This window comes from Apteryx mantelli, chromosome 16, assembly GCF_036417845.1.
Source record: "Apteryx mantelli isolate bAptMan1 chromosome 16, bAptMan1.hap1, whole genome shotgun sequence".
Lineage (NCBI taxonomy): Eukaryota > Metazoa > Chordata > Aves > Apterygiformes > Apterygidae > Apteryx > Apteryx mantelli.
In genome coordinates, this window is record NC_089993.1 from 1,520,089 (window position 1) to 1,538,606 (window position 18,518).

Sequence of the window (18,518 nt, forward strand, 5' to 3'; positions counted from 1 at the left end):
GGGGGTTTGTTTTTTACGCTAGGGGAGGCTGTAAAACTGCCTGGAGAAGGTGAATTATTTCTGGGAAAGGTGCGGAGGTGATTACCCAAACTGACAAACCAAGCCCTCTGCCTTCCCTTGCCAAGCCCTACAAGCAAAGGAAATGCACCCTGCCCCCAGGCATCAGACAGTTCAGTGTGTGGGTGGATATGGCACACATTTTGGGAAGAGCTGACTGCTGCCAGCACACAGGAGGCCAGAGGGCTCTGTGGTTTACGTTGCCTGTGCTGCTCACAGTGAGGAAGTCAAGATTTCAAATCTCTCCCAGATGCACTTGGGGGTTTGTTGCTCTTTCAGTGAGTTTGGGAAACCCCAAGCACTGGGGAGGTCTGCCAGGGTATTTCACTCAGCATTGAGCTCTTCTGGGGAGGGGGATGCTTCCCCTGGTGCTGCAAAATGGGAAGATATGACCCAAACTCTCCTGCATACTACATAACTGCTGTCCCAAGCAAAGCCATATTCCTCTTGGGTGAGGGACAGGATGGTCTCTGAAGACATCTCCAGAAGTGCACAGAGTTCCCACACAAACTGGGAGAAATGTGTTTTCTGACCAAGCACAATGGTTCTGTCTCCTAGAAGAATCCTTCTCTAATGGCCTGTCTGACCCTGCATTTGGGACTGGGCCCGGAGAAGCAGGAGGACAAAGTCTTCTGCTTACAGTGGCTGAAATGAAGGATTCAAGAGAGTAGCATCTTCTACAGCCAGCTACAAGGCAACTCTTAGTTGTGTTTAGGTGTTCTGAAGAGAGACACCTGAAAGGCTCAGTTCAACTGTCCTGAGGCAACTGTCTGGTGCCATTGGAAATGCCCTCAGGAATCCCTCAACACCTCCAGCTGCCTTTCCTGTGACTGTCCTGTTGTATCAACCAGCCCCATGTGGGTGTCTGATATCCTGGGTGCCTATGTTTAGCTAGTGAATTGTGGCCTAAAACAGATAAACAGATAGATAGATAGATAGACAGACATAAATATTGAATGAATGAGTGAATGAACAAATGAATGAATGACATTGTGATTAACTCTGGGGTAGCAAATGCCCTGAATGCTTGTAACAATACACGTGACATTTTGAAGAATAACCTATTTCTCTCCACTCACCTCAAAACCTTTGCAACAAGAAGACTGGAATAGTTCAACCTCTACGTTTCACTGAAGGTCTTCACTAATGGCCATGAGGAAAGTCAGCAACTGGCTGGAACGAGGTACATCATGCACTGAACAAAAGGCATCTTTGGCAAGAGGCCTAGGTGGTTGTGGTCAAGGCCAGAGGCGCCACATTTGGGGTTGGCAAGGCAGAGGAGGGAGCTGCTACACTGACTCACTCACTGGGAGGAGGACTGATAAATGCAGGGTCAGAGATTTGCTCAGGAAGCAAAATTAGGGAGGTTAATAAGGCTTGTGAGGGTTGTAAAGCACCAAGTAAAATGAAGTGCTGAGGGAAGCGGATGGTAGATGAAATATTGCAGCACCAAGGGCCCGTTGGTGTTCATCCTGGCAGAACCCATGCTTGTTTTGCTGTTTCAGACCCTGTTCTGCTGTGAGCCACACTTGGTTGCCACTCAGAGCCATCCAGCAGCCCTGGTGCTCCATGGCTAGCTCAGCACAAGCAACAAAGCAGATCTGGTAACCATTCATCAGGGAAAATCCAGGCCAATAACTGGTGCTTACACCACACGCATCCCCACATACATGCACTTCCCACATGCACTAGGAAATCCACCCCCTGAAAACAAAAGGGAAGAATACTTCCTAGCCCACTTTCAGCACTTTCTTGGGTGGTCATCTCACTTCTCATCTGCCACTCATTCTGTTGGGTTTTTCTTTTCTGTAACTTGCTTTTCTTTCTGCGTTTGAAGAGACATGTTTGGTCCATGACCCAGCCAGATCTGAGGGGTGCAAGGGCAAAGCAAATGAAGGAGGAGGAAAAGAAGCCTCACTTTTTGTATGTCCTGAATGTCTACATGAATGATTCCCACTGGGAGAAGGAAAAGGAGAACAGGGAGCAGAGCATGGCTAGCAGGTTCAGCAGGAGGGCTGTAGCTGGTTTGGGCTGGGGGAGAGAAGGACAACTCAATATCCCCAAATCCAGGTAAATCTGCTTGAGGGGAAGGCTGGAAAAAGAAGAGGGGAAAAATAATGTTTGCAAACTAGAGCTGCCACACATCTGTCCTCCTCACTGCTCCACCACAGCCTGCTACTAAGGGACACAGCTCCTGAGCACCAAAGCCACCAGAGAGGACTTCTTGGAATCCTCAACCATCCTGGAGGGGCTTCTCTCTCCTCACACCACAATACCCCTTGCTTGAAATCTTTCCATCATATTGAGGTGGATGGAGGAGATGGGGATTCCTAGCCACTAGAGAAGAGTACAGAGCCTCAGTTCCCCATAGCACCAGAACCAGGGCTTTGCCATAGGGCTACACCCACTGTTGTGTGCTCTGTTTCCTTTCCATACTATCCCCTGGGGCTGCCAAGACCAGAAGTCATTTCTCAGCACAGTGCAGTCTTTAGCAATGAATAGGGTGGGTGGAAAGTCACCATGCCTGAAAGATGGCAGCAGGCCACCCTTCCCCAATGCAACAGCTCTGCAGGATAAAAAGCACCATTATTCCATGTTACTAGCAACAGATGCATGAAAATGCCGCCATCACTCCTCTCAGAGAGCAGGAGTCACTTCCAAGACCCAGATGGATCTGCATCACAGGAGAGAGAGAGGAAATTGCTCTGTATACCAAAGAGCATGAAGGGAGCAAGGACAGCAAGGCGACCATGCCAAGTCATGCCAAGGCAGGGAAAGGGGCCGAGCAATGGTCTTGTCCCTACTTAGAGGCCCAACACCTCACCAAACGGTATGTTCCCAGAACCCTGCACTGAAACATGCTCCTTTAGCTGAGCAAAACACATTTCCCTTTGCTTTACTGAACTGGCCATTTCTTAATCCAAGGGAGGTGTTTCCTTAGAGGATTCAGAACTATTTTTATGTATATGGACTTCAGGTTACCAAGAACAAAGTAATGGGAAATAATTTCTGTATCCATCTGTCTGTCCATCCAACTGTCTGTGTGCTAAGGTTGGGGTTCAGCTGTTCACACTCTAGAGATCTCTTGTGACTGGAGTTGGCTGGAAAACATGGAAAAAGAGCATCAAATTTTCTGTAGTATTCCTGCATTTGCTTCTTTCCTTGGCCAGATTCCGGGTTTCCATGAAAAATGTCTATCAGCATTTTGAAATGAGAAAAATTTCAACCAGCTGCAAAATTCAGTCCCAAAGCAGGGGGAAGTTTGCAAAGTTGGCCTCTCTTCCAGTAGTATTTTCAATTGGAGATATTTTGCCCAGCTAACTGAAGAATACCATGGAAAGTCCAAAAGGTCTTTTTAAAAAAAATATTCCCGCAGAAGATGCTTAGTTGTTTTGGCATTTCCCATGAGGGAAAATGAATCCCCAGAGGGGCTTGTCTCAGTGAGACCTTTCTAAGAATATACCTGATTTCAAAGAACTGCTGTTGCTGTGTTAGGTCTTTGGTCTGGAGTATACTGGAGTATTTGCAGCTCTTTTACTGTAATAATTTTCTTTTTCTTTAAGAGTTTGTTTTAGAAACTATCTGCCTTTATTCTAGCAAGGAGTGTTTGCACTGTGGTGCCGCTGGCCTTTGCAAAGCCACAGTGCTTGCAAGCTGCTGACCCTGGGCACAAGGACCCCAGGGTGTCCCCTGCTGCTACTGAAGCCCCTCTGGACTGAAGTGTCACCCGCTGACCCTGGCAGCACTCCATGGTGGCAAGAAATCCCCACCACCAAACAAGATGGTATCTGTTTGAAAGACCTGTGGTCATGCAGTGCAGGAGGGTTAATAAGTCGAGAGGGTGGGTTTTTCCTACAATTAATTCCTCAGAGCTGTTCTTGTGTCCATTGGGTGGCCTGAGTGATAAGTCACCCCGGTACCTTCTGGGAGCCTGTTCTGGCCAGCAGCACCATGCATTGTGCAGCACTGCTGGGGTTACATGGATGCAGGCAGACTTGGAAATGCCCCCAGTACAGCTTCAGCCTGCCAGAGCTTGCACAAACCAGCCTCCAATTGCATCAGCAGAGGCAAGAAGGCAATTCCTTGCTTGATTGCTAATTATCCTTTTTTCCTCCCTGAAACTGGCTTTGAAAGAAGTTAAACCTACTGGAAATTTGGCCTGATTGCTCTTTGTTTTAACTGTGGCTTTGTTTAAATATTAGTATTATGAATAGCAATAAAATAATTACATAAACCATCAATAATTATATAAAAACAATACCTAAATAAAATAAACAGCAAGTAATATCATTAGTATTCCTGCTTTGTTCAATTATAACTCTTGCAATAAGAGTTGTGATGAGAAGACAGAACAGTGTATGAAGCCTTCCAAAGACTTAAGCTGAAAGCAGTTTTTTCCAGCTGTTTAACCTTCATGGATGCAATACCCTACAGGTTTTGAGTAATTCCAAATGCTTGAGGTGCCTGAGAAGTGGATGTGGATGGGGGGTTGGAGAGGGCCCCCCAGTTGCTTGATGAATCCAATGAGAACAAATAAGCCTATCGTGGGCTGCCCTCCCCTCAGTGGTGGGTGGCCCAGTCCTGGAGAGATGGAAGACTTTTCTGAGGTCCATAGTATCTGCTGTGCCAAGACTGGCCAGTCAGCTGAAGGGGCCATGCCGACCACTTGCCATGCTTGGAGGTGATGCTGCCATGTCTGCCCGGACACTTGGACAAACATGGAGAAAAGTCTATGGGGCACGGAGGACCAGGAGCAGCCACCAACCCCACAGCCTGTGTCACTGCCATAAATTTCCACTGGAGAGCTTCCTGGTGCATCAGGCAGTGCTCAGAGCAGGCTCTACAGCATCCCTGGGGCTCCTGAACCCCTTGGCCCACTTCAGTCAAAAAATAAAGGTGTGATAAAGTTGCTACCAGACTTGTGAAAACCTGTAAGCCAGCAAAGCCCCAACCCACAGAGCTGGGGGCAATGGGATGGAGGAGCAACAAAGCTCTTGACTTCTCAGACCATGGGCAAACTGCATGTACATGCAAAGAAAACACAGAATTAGGCAGATGGTACTTATTAGATTTGTGTTATTAAAAATAATAATAATAATAATAAAATAATAATAAGACCCCAAAACATACGTATCTTATATATGTTACATTATGGTCCATAGCATTTGCTGGCTTTTCTTTTTACATATTCAACAAGGATTTCACAGAGGCTTCCTATAGCCTCCACATTGCAGGTCCTGGTGCCTCTGCGTGGGCATGCTTGGGATGGTATTTACAGGACACAGGTCTCAGCAGCCAGTCCTGGGGTAGCCCCGAGAGCACAGCAGAGCCCGCCCCTCAGATCTGCAGGGGCACACAGGGGCCTCATAAAGGCTTCCACCAGCGTCCTGGATCTGCTCCGTCTCATCATACATTAAATTATAAAGTAAACAGAAAAAGACGACCAAAGGCATGTGGCTGTATGTGGGGGGTTAAATATGCATCTTCAAGCAGCTCCATATCTAAATCCTCTGGAAAGCATTGCTTCTCCCAAAACATCCACTGAGCCTACATGTGCAACAGGCTTAAGGCATAGCTTTTCAGGCTGTGTTCCCTGGCTGGTTTTGTCCCTCCTGGATCTGGGGATTCCTTCAGTGGCATTCAGTACCTGGCTTCAGCTTATTGCTGATAGAAGAGAGTTACAGCAGTGCCTATTTGCTCAGGCACAGAGGTCAGTGCAAGGCAAGCACACAGGTGGGATGAGATGCTAGGCTGTATGTCACTAGCCCTGTCCACAAAAGCACCATTTTTCTCCAGAGAGCTGCTCAAATGGCAAACAGGGCATGGAAAAGCATGGTTATGAGAGTCAGTCAGCAACTCCTGGCAGCATTGCCTGTGGGGATGTCACAGGGGAAAAAGCAGTCTATAGTTTTGCAGCTCCCTGAATTCTGCCTGCTGTTGTGTCTGTGCTGAGAGGGCCTTCGCGGTAGCCCTGCCCTGAGCTGCAGAAAGGGGCCAGCAGTGCTTCTGCACATCCATGGGATGCTCACATCACTGCTCTTTTCACCCCCAGCACACAGCTCTGCAGCAACCCAGCGCTGGTGTCCCAGACGCAGATTAATGACCCTATGGGGAATTTCCAGCCAGCTGCACCAGGGAAAGGCTGGTGCCCTTTCATGGCCAACCTAAGCAGCTTCCTGTGAACTCACCTGGCGGGAAGAACTTATGAGTCAGTCTATCAGGGCAAAGTAAGAGGAAAAAATAAGATTAATTCTCGCTTTGGCTTTTGGAGTGTCAAAAGCAGAGAAAAGGCAGGAAAACATCTTCCAGGCAACAGCTTTAACTGAGGTATCCTGTTCCAGTCCTTTGGCCAGGATTTTTAGGACTTTCTTTAGCTAAAGAGGGGAAGCTTCTCTTCCCAGTGGCAGCCCACAGGGTACTTGGTTGTCCTCTCTGGATGTCTCTGATCTCAGTGCTGGTACAGAGACACACATCTCGCAGGACAAGCATTTGTACTAAAAGACAGCAGCTGGGAGACATCCCTCTTCATCCCCGCTCCCAGCTCGAGGCAGCAGAGCTGGAAACAAGAGGGGAGGATAAATATCAGTTGGACTAGATGAATTTTAAAGGTCCCTTCCAACCTCAACCATTCTGTGATTCTGTGAAATCAAGTACAGCAACCACCAACACCTAAGTCCTCAAAGTGTTTTAGGTATTGGGCTTCCAAGTGAAGAGGAATCAGGTGCCAGAGGAACCTGGGAGCCTCTTGCCCTAGCAAGCTGTGCAGAGTGCTGTTTGGGGAGCAGAGACACTTTATGTCTCTCCCAAAGGCTGTATTTGCTTGCAGAAAGCATGTGTCTTCTGCAACCCTACCCTCTGAGCGCCTGTGTCTGTGGAGGAGTAGTGCCATTTCTGCTCTTGGGCTTCAGTCACTGAGAAGAGCTGGCGAGACACTAGCATTCAGCGGGGCAATGCTGAGCAGCCCCCTAGCACTGAGGCCATGTGGATGACCCTAATGGGAGTCCCATCTATGCATGAGATTGTGCAGGCAACTTGCTTTACATTATCTACCAACTGAAGACTATTTTGCCACTGACTTCTGAGTGACAACTGCTGGGTACAAAGGATAGCAAGTGAGCTCGAGGCAATGCCAGCAGCACTGATTCTAGGACTCCTGGGTGCAAGCAGTGGTGGGAGGAAGAAGAAGGATAGATGGCCTATGTGGTTCAAGGGCCATCTTGTGGCAGAGGCTGATGGCCCATCACAACCAGAACAAGAAGTATCAGTCTCCTCAGGTCAACGGAAACAGGGAAGGAGGCTCTCTGCCAGGAGCATGACATAGGACCAGCTCGTCCAAACCATCTCAGTCACACCTCAGCCTCAATCCCACACATCTTTTGCTGCTCTGCTTCTGGCCTCCCCCCCAGCTCTTCCCATGCCCTGTGAAAGCATTCCAGCATTCACGGGGCCTGAAAGGTGACACTCCTGGCCTCATGCATCTCTGAGAAGCCACTTCCAGCACCTCAAGCAGCTCCACCAACACTGAAATCGTGGGCTGGAACATCTGCATGTCCACACAGACATTCCCCCGTTCCTAGATTCTCACTGCCCAAACTCCCCTGTCCTGAATCACCACAGTACTCTGCCAGTCTCTTCAACTGCAGGCTACAACACCACCCAGCCCTACCAGTCTGGGCCTAGAAGCACCAAACCGCCCATGGGATGGGAAGTCTGTGCAGGCTGTCACTGACTCAAAGGGCAAAGCCATCATCCTAGTGAACTGGAAGGCTGTAGAGTAGGCTACAATACCTCACCAAGCCATTTGATGTTCCTAAGAAGGGCAAGTTTTGAAGGGGAAGGAATATCTTTTATCATATCAACTCTTATTTCCACTCATATTTATTATGCTAAGACTGCCACTACCTCAACATGGGAAGATAATGATGCTGTTTGTTTGAACTGGAGGCTAATACACTACGAGAAGAAATAAAAGAAAATGCCCACGCAGGCTGATCAATGAAAATTCTTCTCTCTTCCTGCCAACTCTGCCTTGTGTACCTCCCAAGGCAACCCTGGCCACAGTAATACTTTTCACGAAAGCATGGAGTCAGGCCAGCTCTGAATGATGCACATCAAGCCAGACAGTCACTTTGTATCAACTCAACAGAAATCAATGGAACTATGCTAGTCAGTACCAGCTGAGGATATAGACCCACACACATGCAAGATAATACAAGATTGCTTAGGTCAGCCTCTCCACTCTACCCCAAGTCCTGGGTACTGGCAGGGCAGGCCTTTATGAGATGTGGGTGGAAAAAGGGTGTCTCCAGGTCTTCCCTGTTGGGTCATGTGGGTCACACACTAGGACAGATAATGGCCAGGGCCATTGTGAAATCTGCCCCTTTTTCCCTGGGGAACACATCTCTGCTTGGCAGTGGTCACCAACCCAGTTGCCAGGGCCTGACTCCTCACGGTGATTCTTCAGCAGCACAGTGGTTCTACCCCAGGCTAGGGCACAGGGTCAGTGTAAAGCTGAGGTCACCAGTGAATTAAGTTTTGCAAAAGTTCATTTCGTTCTTCCTAGTGGAGCTCCTGGGGCTGATCTCTCTCCAGTACTGGATGGCTTCCATTGAGCTAGTCCACATGTACACTGGGATGAAGACAAGAATCTGACATCATATTTCTATTGGGCAAGAAAAAAGGGCATAGAGAGTTAATGACAGCCCACTTTCAGAGAGTATCAAAGAGGCAGGCCCTGGATCCTGGAAAAGGAAAGCTGTCAACTCAGACATCATCACTGGGCAGAAAAAGATTTTGTTGAAGAGCAAAAAAAGACTAGAAAATGAGAGCTATGAACAACATATCTGGAGCAGAAAACCAACCCCCTTTGAGCTCCTTCAGGCAACAAGCACCAAGAGGATCTCTCTCCACTTTGCTCCTCATTAAAGGTTTGTCGTTACTGCGTTATTTTTAATACACATTAAGAGAAAAAGACCCACACGCACACTCACGCATGCACACATACACAAAAGGAAAATCATTGCCAAAATATACACTATAGACAGAAGAGTCCGTTCATACTATGTATATATACAGAGTCTCTGGGAGCAGTCTAGGCAGTGTGCACAGGCAGGGTTGAGGGCTTAGGTAAGGGACAGATATGAAACTCCTCATGGTTTCACACACTTCCCTTTCTTCTCCCGCCGTTGCAGTTTCCGAAGGCGACGAGTCCAAGCATCCCTCCACTGAATGACCAAGCTATTCTTATCGGCCATCAGTCCTGGCCGATCAGTGGAGTTTTCACTGATCCCCATGACCAAGTACTTCTTGCTGATCTGAATCTTGGGACACTTGCAGGACAGGTCTTTCATGTGAATCCACAGGAAGTTGTCGCCGCGCTTGACCCGCTCGTCACGGCACTTGTAGACAGAGAGGATATTGATGGTGAACTTGGCCCAGTTGGCCACAGTCTCCATTTCTAAGATGTTCACTTGGACCACTAAGGGAAAAGAAAGAGAGAAATACAATGACTGAGGGTGCAGCTGATGGGGAGATGCTTTGCCTTGCTCCCTCAAGGAAGTTCTGGTGACAGACAGATTGCCTTAGCTCATTGTGTACATGATTGTTCCTGCTCCAGAATGAGAACTGCTGATCCCTTAACAGCCCCATCTGTCTTGCTCCACTGCACCTTCTGGGAAGGCTGATTCAGAGAGCTGGGATCATTGCTCCTCACCATATCATTAGGAAGCAGACATTTTTCTTTCCAAATGTTTTATCTTTTGGGTAGAGAGAAGGGTTAAAAGGAGCTTTTTGATGAGAACAAATGTTCTTCTGTTCAAGCTACACTGGGTGCTGAACACCCTGAGAGTGGCTTTCCTCCCTACTTTGAGTGTTCCTTGTCCCGCACTGCCCAGCTCCCAGGACACCTGGGGAAGAGGGCAGCATGAAGGGGCATGGTCTGCACAAGCCATGCGGTCCCCTCCCACCAGGAGCATGGAGAAACCAAAGTGGTCCTGGCTGAACAGAGGGCAAAATATTTTGGAGAGCTGTACCCTTCTCACCCCAGCATTCGTATTCCTTCCAGACGCCTCTTCCTCTCCCCTCTGGGACCCTGCTCAGAGGCAGCCATTTTCTACTGCTCCCTTGCCCCAAACCATCTTTTCTGTCAGAGTGGATGGTTCCTGTGGAAGACAAATTGCAACCCCTCCTCCAGTTGTAGGAGGCTTCACAATGCTCCACAACGCTCTTGTGTCAAGGCAAATCACAACAAGCAGTTGCTAGCTCCTGAGCCCCAGTCTCAGCGGTAAGTGATTGACATATGCTCTCTGGACCTTCCAGAAAACAGCCATATGAAGAAAATATTCATTTTTAACATATTTGGCAGGCAAGGAGAGAGATGGGGAAGGAGAGAGGATGCAGGATCTTCATTTTGTTTTTGTTTTTTTTAAGATATTTTATTTTTTCCTAAACTTTGTGCTGGTGGATGGGGCTGGACTGACAGCCCTGGGGAGTGCCATTCCCTCCTGATGGTGGATGGCTGGCACAGTAAGGATGGTGATGGCCAAGCTACCCCGGCACCTCCACCTTCAAGCAGCCTGCAAGCAGAGGTGGGCTTGGCGATTGAGGGGGAACTGATAGGGCTGACTCATTTTTTGGTAAGCTCCATGTGGCTGGGAGATCTGGTACTCCTGCAGGGGTGAAAAGGCATCCACTTGGGAGTGGAGGACCTATCTCCCTGCCAGCACATGCAGACCAGATCTCTGGAGCAAAACCCCTTTGCAGGGCGCCTTGGCCTCCCATTCAGGTCCCCTGAAGAGAAGCACTCTCGTTCGTAACATGCGACACTGAGCTGGGACAGAAGCATTGTCCTGGGGGCACTGAAGCCCAGAGCCCATGGGGAGGGGGGCTGAGGCCACTGTGAGCATGGAAGGTCATCGGAGAATGCCAAAAGGCCAGGCCTGTGTCTGGGGCAGGGAGCTGGGGGGCCTGGTGTGCTCATCTGGCTATGGGAGCTGCCCATGGCCAGAGGTATGTGCCCATGGAGACCTTCATCTCACCCTGCCACGGTCAGACTGAAGCCTGCCCTTGGCTCCGGAGCTCCCTCCTCAACAAAGCTGAGCTTGATCTAGTAAGGAAGAAGGTCCTTACCATAGTCCTTCTTGCAGTACTTTTTCATATTAATCTTGTAGTTGCCTTTGGCTGGTTTGCAGTACGAGTCACAGTCTGCAGAGAAGGAAGAAAGGGCTGAGTCCTGAATGATTTGAAGCAACCATTGTAAGTGCAATCCTGTCCCAACCAGAAGGGGAAGGCAGGGGGATGGGGTGGGTAGATATGGTGGAGAGAGACCAGTAAAACCCAGCTCCTGCAGAAGATGGCATATACACCAAATCCGAATGCCCTCCAGGAGGCTTCTGTGCAAAACCTTAATTGTTATGAATTGATTACTTTGCTACTTTGACTTCAGCCGAGCCGTAGAAGCTCACATTAATTGTGTATTGGCCATGCTGTGAACACTCAAACTGCACCACTAATAGTAAAGCCTCAGCAGCTGGGAAGAGAAACTAAGTGGCAGCAGTTTTGGGCTTACCAGACAGGCTGTGTCCACTCTTGTATCGAGCAGATCTTAATGGTCTCCTAGGGAGTCTGCTGAATAATCACAACAAGAACGGCAGAGAGAGCCTGAGGATCCTTCTTTGGGACTCAGAAGGAGATGGATGGGGAGAAATGCAGGTAAATGCTCCTGCAGAGCCAAGAAGAGCCCTGCTTGCTCCATCCCCAGGATGACAGAGGGTGGTTGGTACTCCAGGAGCTGAGAGAGAACAGGACCCACATCCCCAGCTGGGGCACTGTTGTCTCACCCTGATAAATTCACTCCTTTTTCTGGTTTACTGCAGGCCCTACAGGCTGGATGTGAGGAAATCCCATGGAGCTGGACAATCCATTGTGCCAAATTCATCCCGAAGTAGCACAATAGTTTTGAATGGTGTCACGGCTCAAAGGGTAGTTTGGCCCAAGAAATGGGGTGCTGATAGGGGTGCCCTCCATGGTGAGGGCTGCAGGCATCTGAGGGTCTCACTCTGGACAGATTAGGCAGTGGAGACCAAAAGGAAGATCACACAAGAGCAGAGCAAAGGAGAGTCAAGAGGAAAGATGCAGCCCTGCAAACATGGGAGATGAAGTAAACAGAGGACTCAGCATCAACCCTGCCATTGACTCTCTGGACAAGAGACCCAAAGGAAAGTCTGAATCCAGACCAAAGGCAAGGGGTTAGGTATAAACACATCTCAAGTCACTCCAGATAAGGGGCTGAGGTGAGAGGCATGGCCACCCTCAGACTTGAACTCTTCAGGGGCAGTTCAGTCCTCAGGATCCAGGGGAGCAAGGAACTTCTCCCTTTGGGCAAGCCCTCCAAAGATTCACTCCTCAGTAGGGTACCAAAGCTGGAGAAGATGACTCTGGACCCTAAAGGAGCAGGCAGGCTAGGAAAGAAGCTCTCCTGCAATACAGGTCACTCTCAACTGCCTGAGCATCACCCTGACTGTGAGGATGGCAGAAAAGGTCACCATGCTGCCCTCTGTGGGCATGCAGCATCCCTGGGCCTGCAGCATCTCTGCCTGACTTCCCTCAGGCTCCTGGCCTCCACCCCCAGGGAAAAGCTCATGTCCTCAAGTTTTTTTTTGTTTTTTTTTTCCCTGTGCATTTCTAAAGGCCCCAGATTTGCATCTCAAGAAAAGTGAGGGCAGGCCTGGAATGCCTCTTTCCTTCTCCCCAAAGGCTTTGATCCCAACAATTGCCCGAAGCAGCCCAGTTCTCTTCCTTTCTTTGCCCCTGCCATCTTCTTTTGAAATCTCAATTTGTCTCTTTCCAAATGGCATGTTTTTCCAAGCCCATCTTTCTTCCTTTCTTTCCATCACTCAGGTTCTCTGTCCAGCTTGGCAGAGCCGACTCCACTTCCCCTGAGACAGAGCAAGCAGTCACTGAAGTTGTCTTTGTTTGTGGGTTGCCACAGAGATCATTTTGGATGGAGACAGGGGGATGGAGGGAGGGAGTGAAGGTTTGGGGAAAGAGAGGGGAATAGCAGCTGCCCTGTGCCAAGAGGAGGAAGAAAAAAGAAGAAAGAAAGAGACCCAGAAATGCACAAACTCGTCCTGGACTCTCCTGCTTTCTTCTTTTCTGCCTGACTCCCTTTTATTGGGGACTTTGTGATGCCTGTTCCAAATTTGTCATTGATAGAAATGGCTCAGCACGAAGCTAATTCCTGGGCAGAGGGGGGTGAGCCCTGCTCTTCAGCTCAGCTTTCCCTGCTGCCTGCTGAGTGGTGCTGTCACTGCCTCACTGCCCTTCCACGTGGGCTCACATTGGCGGGCACCCGCTGCCGGATCTCCACTTCCCTCCCAGGGCTGAGGGGATGATGGTGGTAGTTGCGGATAGGCATGGACATGATGCGGGGGCCATGTCAGGCCACCTTATCCTGCTGGTGGTGCAGAGGCAGGGTTTGGCACTGCTGGGTGGTTGGCTGCCTGAAGCCCTGTATTTTAAACACTGTGGTAGCTCCTGAGTGCATCTTAAGTACTCAGTTCTGCTTTGAGCATGGCCCACGGCACATGACAGCTACGCCTCTGCTTACAGGACAGATCCAGGGCTCTTAAAAGTAAAAACCCAGGCCCAAGCAGTCCAGAGGCAAAGGCTGTATTTCCCTCCTGTTGCCTGGGGAGTGTTTGAGGCTGGCAGAACTTGTGTCAGCAGTTCCAGCATGGCCTCGGGGCACCCTGGCCAAGCAAAGCAACTCTTCTGGTTGCCCCCAGCCAAGTTCTGGCACCCAAATGTGCTGCTTTCTTCACAAGCCCAAGAGAGACAGGAGGGGAATTACCTTTTTCTTTAGCAAGGAGAGTGGGAGGAGGCTGTCCATGTGCCCAGGCCACGCCACCCTCCAGACCATGCCACCCCAGGTCCTTCCCTCCTGGGCATCTCCCTTGCTGCAGGGTCCTGCCAGGGTGCTGACCCCAGTGCAAGCCTTTGATGAAGGTCAGGACAGCATGAGTGTGCCTGTGCTGGGAGGTGTGGAGGGACCATGCAGGCTGCAGGCAGGGCTGCTGGCAGCTCCCCAGGGAGCAGTAGCAGGGACAAGGCAGATCTAGTAGCAGCAGGGACCTTTGGCAAGGCAGGAGTTAAAGCTGAAGAGCACTGCCAGGGATCAAACCCTGGAGAGATGCCCATAAAGCTGAGCCTTTCTGTATAAGAATGATTTTAAAGTGCCACAAGCTGTAAAGTGATCTGCAGGGTCAGAAAACACCTTTCCGGGATTGGAGTGATTTCTCTTGAAGAAACTAGAAGGGTTTCAGGGCAAAAGGGAAAAAAAAAAGGAGGAGAATCAGAAATGAATACCAACAGTATTCTTGCAGCTCAAAAGACTGTCCAAAGTTTCAGCAGTGTCCCAGCCCAAGAGCTCTGCTCTGTCCCAGCCTCCTCATGCATGGTCTGGCCCAGGCACTCAAGCTGGGGGGACACAGAGCGAGGGCTGGGGACAACCTCTGCCAGAGCTGCAGACCCAAGAGGTGGCTGCAGGGGCAGGAACCAGAGGAGAACCGCATGGCGCGGGTGACCATGGGTAATATCTTCAAAGTGGGCCATGTTTTTAGGGGTCTAAAGAAAAAAATCCCACTAGGGCTGCTCTCAGCTCCTACAAATTCAGCCAGAGCGGATTGAGCCAAGCTGCATTTTCACAAGGACACGTAGGAACATATGGGCCTGTGGTCCCACCTCACTGCTGGAAACGAGGCTCGGGAGCCAAGCCACCAAAAAAGTTAGCCAGCATCACAAATGGAGGGCTAGGCAACAAAAGGAGGAAGCCTCAGGGAGTGGAAAACCTGTCCACATTTGGGAATGGCCATGGCTCAGCCACGGGTCCCGCATTAGCAGGGAGCTGCCCCTGCCACTGGAGTGAGCTGGGTTTCATGTGGGAGAGGAGGACGGCATGTAGCTTTTTAGCCCAGAGGGCACAAACCTGGGTTTATTGCAGCATCTGGCAAGAGGACAGCCCAGGGCAGCTGCAGTGCCGCTGGCACACCAACGCTGATGCTAGGCTGGTCCCGAGTACGCAGGGCCCACAGAGTGCGAGGCAGTGGGGTGTGAGGGGGCTGGAGGGGCAACCTTTGCCAAACTGCTCTCCCCGCCAGCCCTCCGCTCTATCGTTCATTAACAAAAGAAAGAAAGAAAAGAAGAAAGAAAAACAATAACTGCCCTGGGCTCCCGCTCATGATTAACATAATAAAACTGTGATTCTGAAGAGCCAGAAATGGTGTTTGGAATTAACAATTTGGGATTAGTTTGGGGACTTTCAACCTCAGCTTTGTGCTGAGGAACATTCCTCAAATATAAAATCAATTTCTGCCTCAATTTATGTAAGAAACAGAAAAAAAAGCCCAAGTGACGCAAGGCATTTATTTCCCTTCCTTGCCTCTGAACACATGGCCTTCATTGCCATGCACTCAGGGTTGGTTTGTATTGCTGCAGTGTAGAAAACAGCTTTGTGAGGGTTGAGAGGGATTAAACCAGCCCCAGCCAGTGGGGATTGCCCTCCCCACTCCCAGGGCTTAGACACCATCTAAAGGGTGAGCAGGGCTTGCCTGGGTGTGCTGCAAACCACCTCACAGCCGAGCTCCCTGTCCGTGGGGGTTTAATTCCCAGAAGGCAGGGCGGTGTTGGGTGGGAGAAGCCCCCCGCAACCTCCCACGGTGGTGACCCCAGCATGGTGCCCGGCTATGGGGAGCTGCCCCAGGCTGAGTGGCCACGTCTGCTCTGTGGTGAGGAGATGCCGAGTGATGGGTCGCAGCTCCGGGGCTGGGGCTGCAGAGGTGATGCCGAGGCCCTGGCACATGGTGAAAGGAAAAACTTGGGAGGGAGAGGGGAGGGTGGCCGGAGAAGGGAAGCAGGGCTCTTCCCGTGGCCAGGCACTGGGAAGGAGCCAAGTGAGCGGCTTTGCCTGTGCCGTGAGCCAGACTCGGCTACACGCTTGCTATCAATCCTGAAGGGTAACCCTATAAAAATGTCAGGAGAAGTTGGACAGCCATCAGAGAAGCTGTTTCTCAAGTGCTTCTCCCCCTTGCCAGCTCCCGGAGTATCTCCCCCACCTTCCCAGCTCCCTTTTAAACTTCCTGGATGTGGTGTTATACTTGCTAAGGGGATTTGGAAAGAAGATCAAGTTAAGCCTCAACGGCTCCCCAGATCTCACGCTGGCTGCACAGGTACGCACCTGCCTGCCTCCCCCGCAGCTGCCCTTCCCACCTAGCCCCCATCTGCTCCCGTCTCCTGTCTGCTGTACTCCTGCTGGACCTGTCCCCAGGCCACCAACATCGCAGCCCCCAAAAGTGCCAGCCCCGAGGTGCAGCTGCATCCCCTGGGATATGTATCCCTCAGCCTGAGACATTGCTGTTTCCCCCAGGATACGCTGCAGTCCTGGCCCTGACACACGTCTCCATCCCCTCTTGCTACATGAAAGGGCCCTCCCTGTGTGAGGTCCCACTCTGAGACACAGCTCTGTCACATCTGCCATCCTGGAAGAGCTCTCTTCCCCCATTCCCCACTGCCGCTGCATCCCTCAGTAGCACATAGTCCCTTTACACACTTGGATTTTGGCCACTGCATTATGATCGCATGCACTAGCCTAATCACCGGCTGTGCTGGGGTTGTCCAGAAATTGCTTCATGCAGCTCCATGATCCCTCTTAATGGGGTGGGAGCAGCCTCATCCCTCACCCGGCCGAGCGGTAGGCAGACAGTGCCCTCCTTAGAGGCATAGATGAGAAGGGAAATGAGATCAGGTGCAGGGGAAACTGAGACACTGGTGCAGGTTAATCCCACAGTGCCAAGGAGCTGAAGGGCTACAAATGCCAGGCATGTCATGGAGGGACAAGCAGGGCTGTTGTCAGGCTCCTCCACAAGAAACCATATAAGCACACCTGGCACCCACACTCACACCTGCACTCCCACTCACACCCAGCGCTCAGTGTGCAGCTACGTGCATCCCTGCCACCCTGCTCTCTGCTTTCACAGTTGGGCTGCTCACCTGTGTCACCATGCAAGAGCTTTCTTGAATTAAAGGGGAGAACCAGATTAGAAGCAGACTTGCTTCTGCCGCATGGCTGCCTTCGGCACCCCTTCCTCCTCTCCACGGACGCATTCCCAGAGTCAGCCTCCCTAATCCCCCTTTTTTCTCCTTCCAGCGCACACACTCTCCGGTTCACCCCCTCCCTGCTTCTCCATTGCCCTAAACTGCTTTTTCCACTTAAGTCAGGCTCCATGGCCCAGCCTGGAGCTTTCACCACCCCCAGGAATGATGTGAATGTGCTGTGCTCAGCAGGGGACTGTGCTGGGGCATGCTGCCAGGTGGGCACAGAAAGGAAATAGCTGTCACTTGTGTTAGCAAGTGTGTACAAGGACAGGAGTATATGTGTGTGTGCATGAGCTGGGCCATACGAGAAGGTGGAGAAGGGCCTGAATTGCTGCCTGCCAACATTAGTTTTGCACCAGTTTCCGGTACAGACATGTAGAGCAGCCCGCCACGTGCGAGCGGCTGCTAAACCACATGTAGGAGCAACAGGCTGGTGGGGGAGAGGGAAAAGCCTGCCTGGCTGAGACAAGGTAGCGCAGAAGGGTTGGTGTGCGAGAGGGATGAAGGGAGGCAGATGCTGAGAGACATGGGATGAGGGAGCACGAGTGGACACAAACGGTGAGGGGCAAGCACCCCTGATTTCCAAGGGCCAGCACAGACTGGCCTTCATGTGGGGTGGGGGGAGGGGGACGTGTGTGAGAGGCAGTGAGTTTGCACATCTGGTTTACTTCTCCTTGACTTGAAAATAGAAAGAATATTTTGTTTTAAGAGAGATGTAACTTAATTAGGTGTTATGGCTGCAAATCTTTTACTGCTGACTTTGAATTCCTCTAAAGCCCTGTTTTGCACTCCGTTAGTTTTGTTAATTCTGCTAACCGGGAACACAAATTTTCTCTTTCACTAAGTGGAAATATTTTAAAATAATAATAATAATAATCACAAAAAAATAGACCCGGTACATTTTGTTACAGAGCTAGTCCACCACTTGGGCAGAAAGATCAAAGCTGGACTTTGAAGGTCATGAAGGCCCAGAGAGGCAGGAGAAAGCCAGGAAGTAAGAAAAGCTGCTGGACCAAGGGAGAGGATGGTAAATGTCAGCAAAAAGCTGTGACTCACTCAGGGAAAGGGTCCCCAGCGGGGGGAGGTGTGGGAGACAGACAGGGAGGGGAGGGGCAGCAGAACACCTGAAAACCGGAGGGCTTCAAACAATGAAACCCTGTTACCAGACCCCTCAAAGAGCCAGGCACACCTGCTGCGGCCTCGGCAAGGCTCTCGCGCTGTGTTAACGGGTGGCGAAGGAGGGAGGGAGATGCAGAAGAGAGGAGGAGGAGGTGCTCTGAGGCTTGCCTGGGTTGTGATGGGATGGCAAAGCT

At 50.6% G+C, this 18,518-nt stretch overlaps 1 protein-coding gene across 3 annotated transcripts in view; it reads right to left on the reverse strand.

Annotated features, from left to right (window-relative positions):
* Positions 1–8,985: 8,985 nt before the first annotated feature.
* The window catches only part of NTN3 (netrin 3), a 54,172-nt gene continuing 44,639 nt past the window's right edge, over positions 8,986–18,518 (reverse strand). For 2 of the 3 annotated variants that reach the window (XM_013939920.2, XM_067306422.1), the window contains exons 6-7: positions 11,185–11,259; positions 8,986–9,535 (exon numbers count right to left, since the gene is read on the reverse strand). In XM_013939920.2, coding sequence (XP_013795374.1) covers positions 9,207–9,535; positions 11,185–11,259 — 404 coding nt within the window. In that variant the 3' untranslated portion in view covers positions 8,986–9,206. The remainder of the gene's footprint in view (positions 9,536–11,184; positions 11,260–18,518) is intronic. The other variant, XM_067306423.1, reaches the window with a different exon arrangement.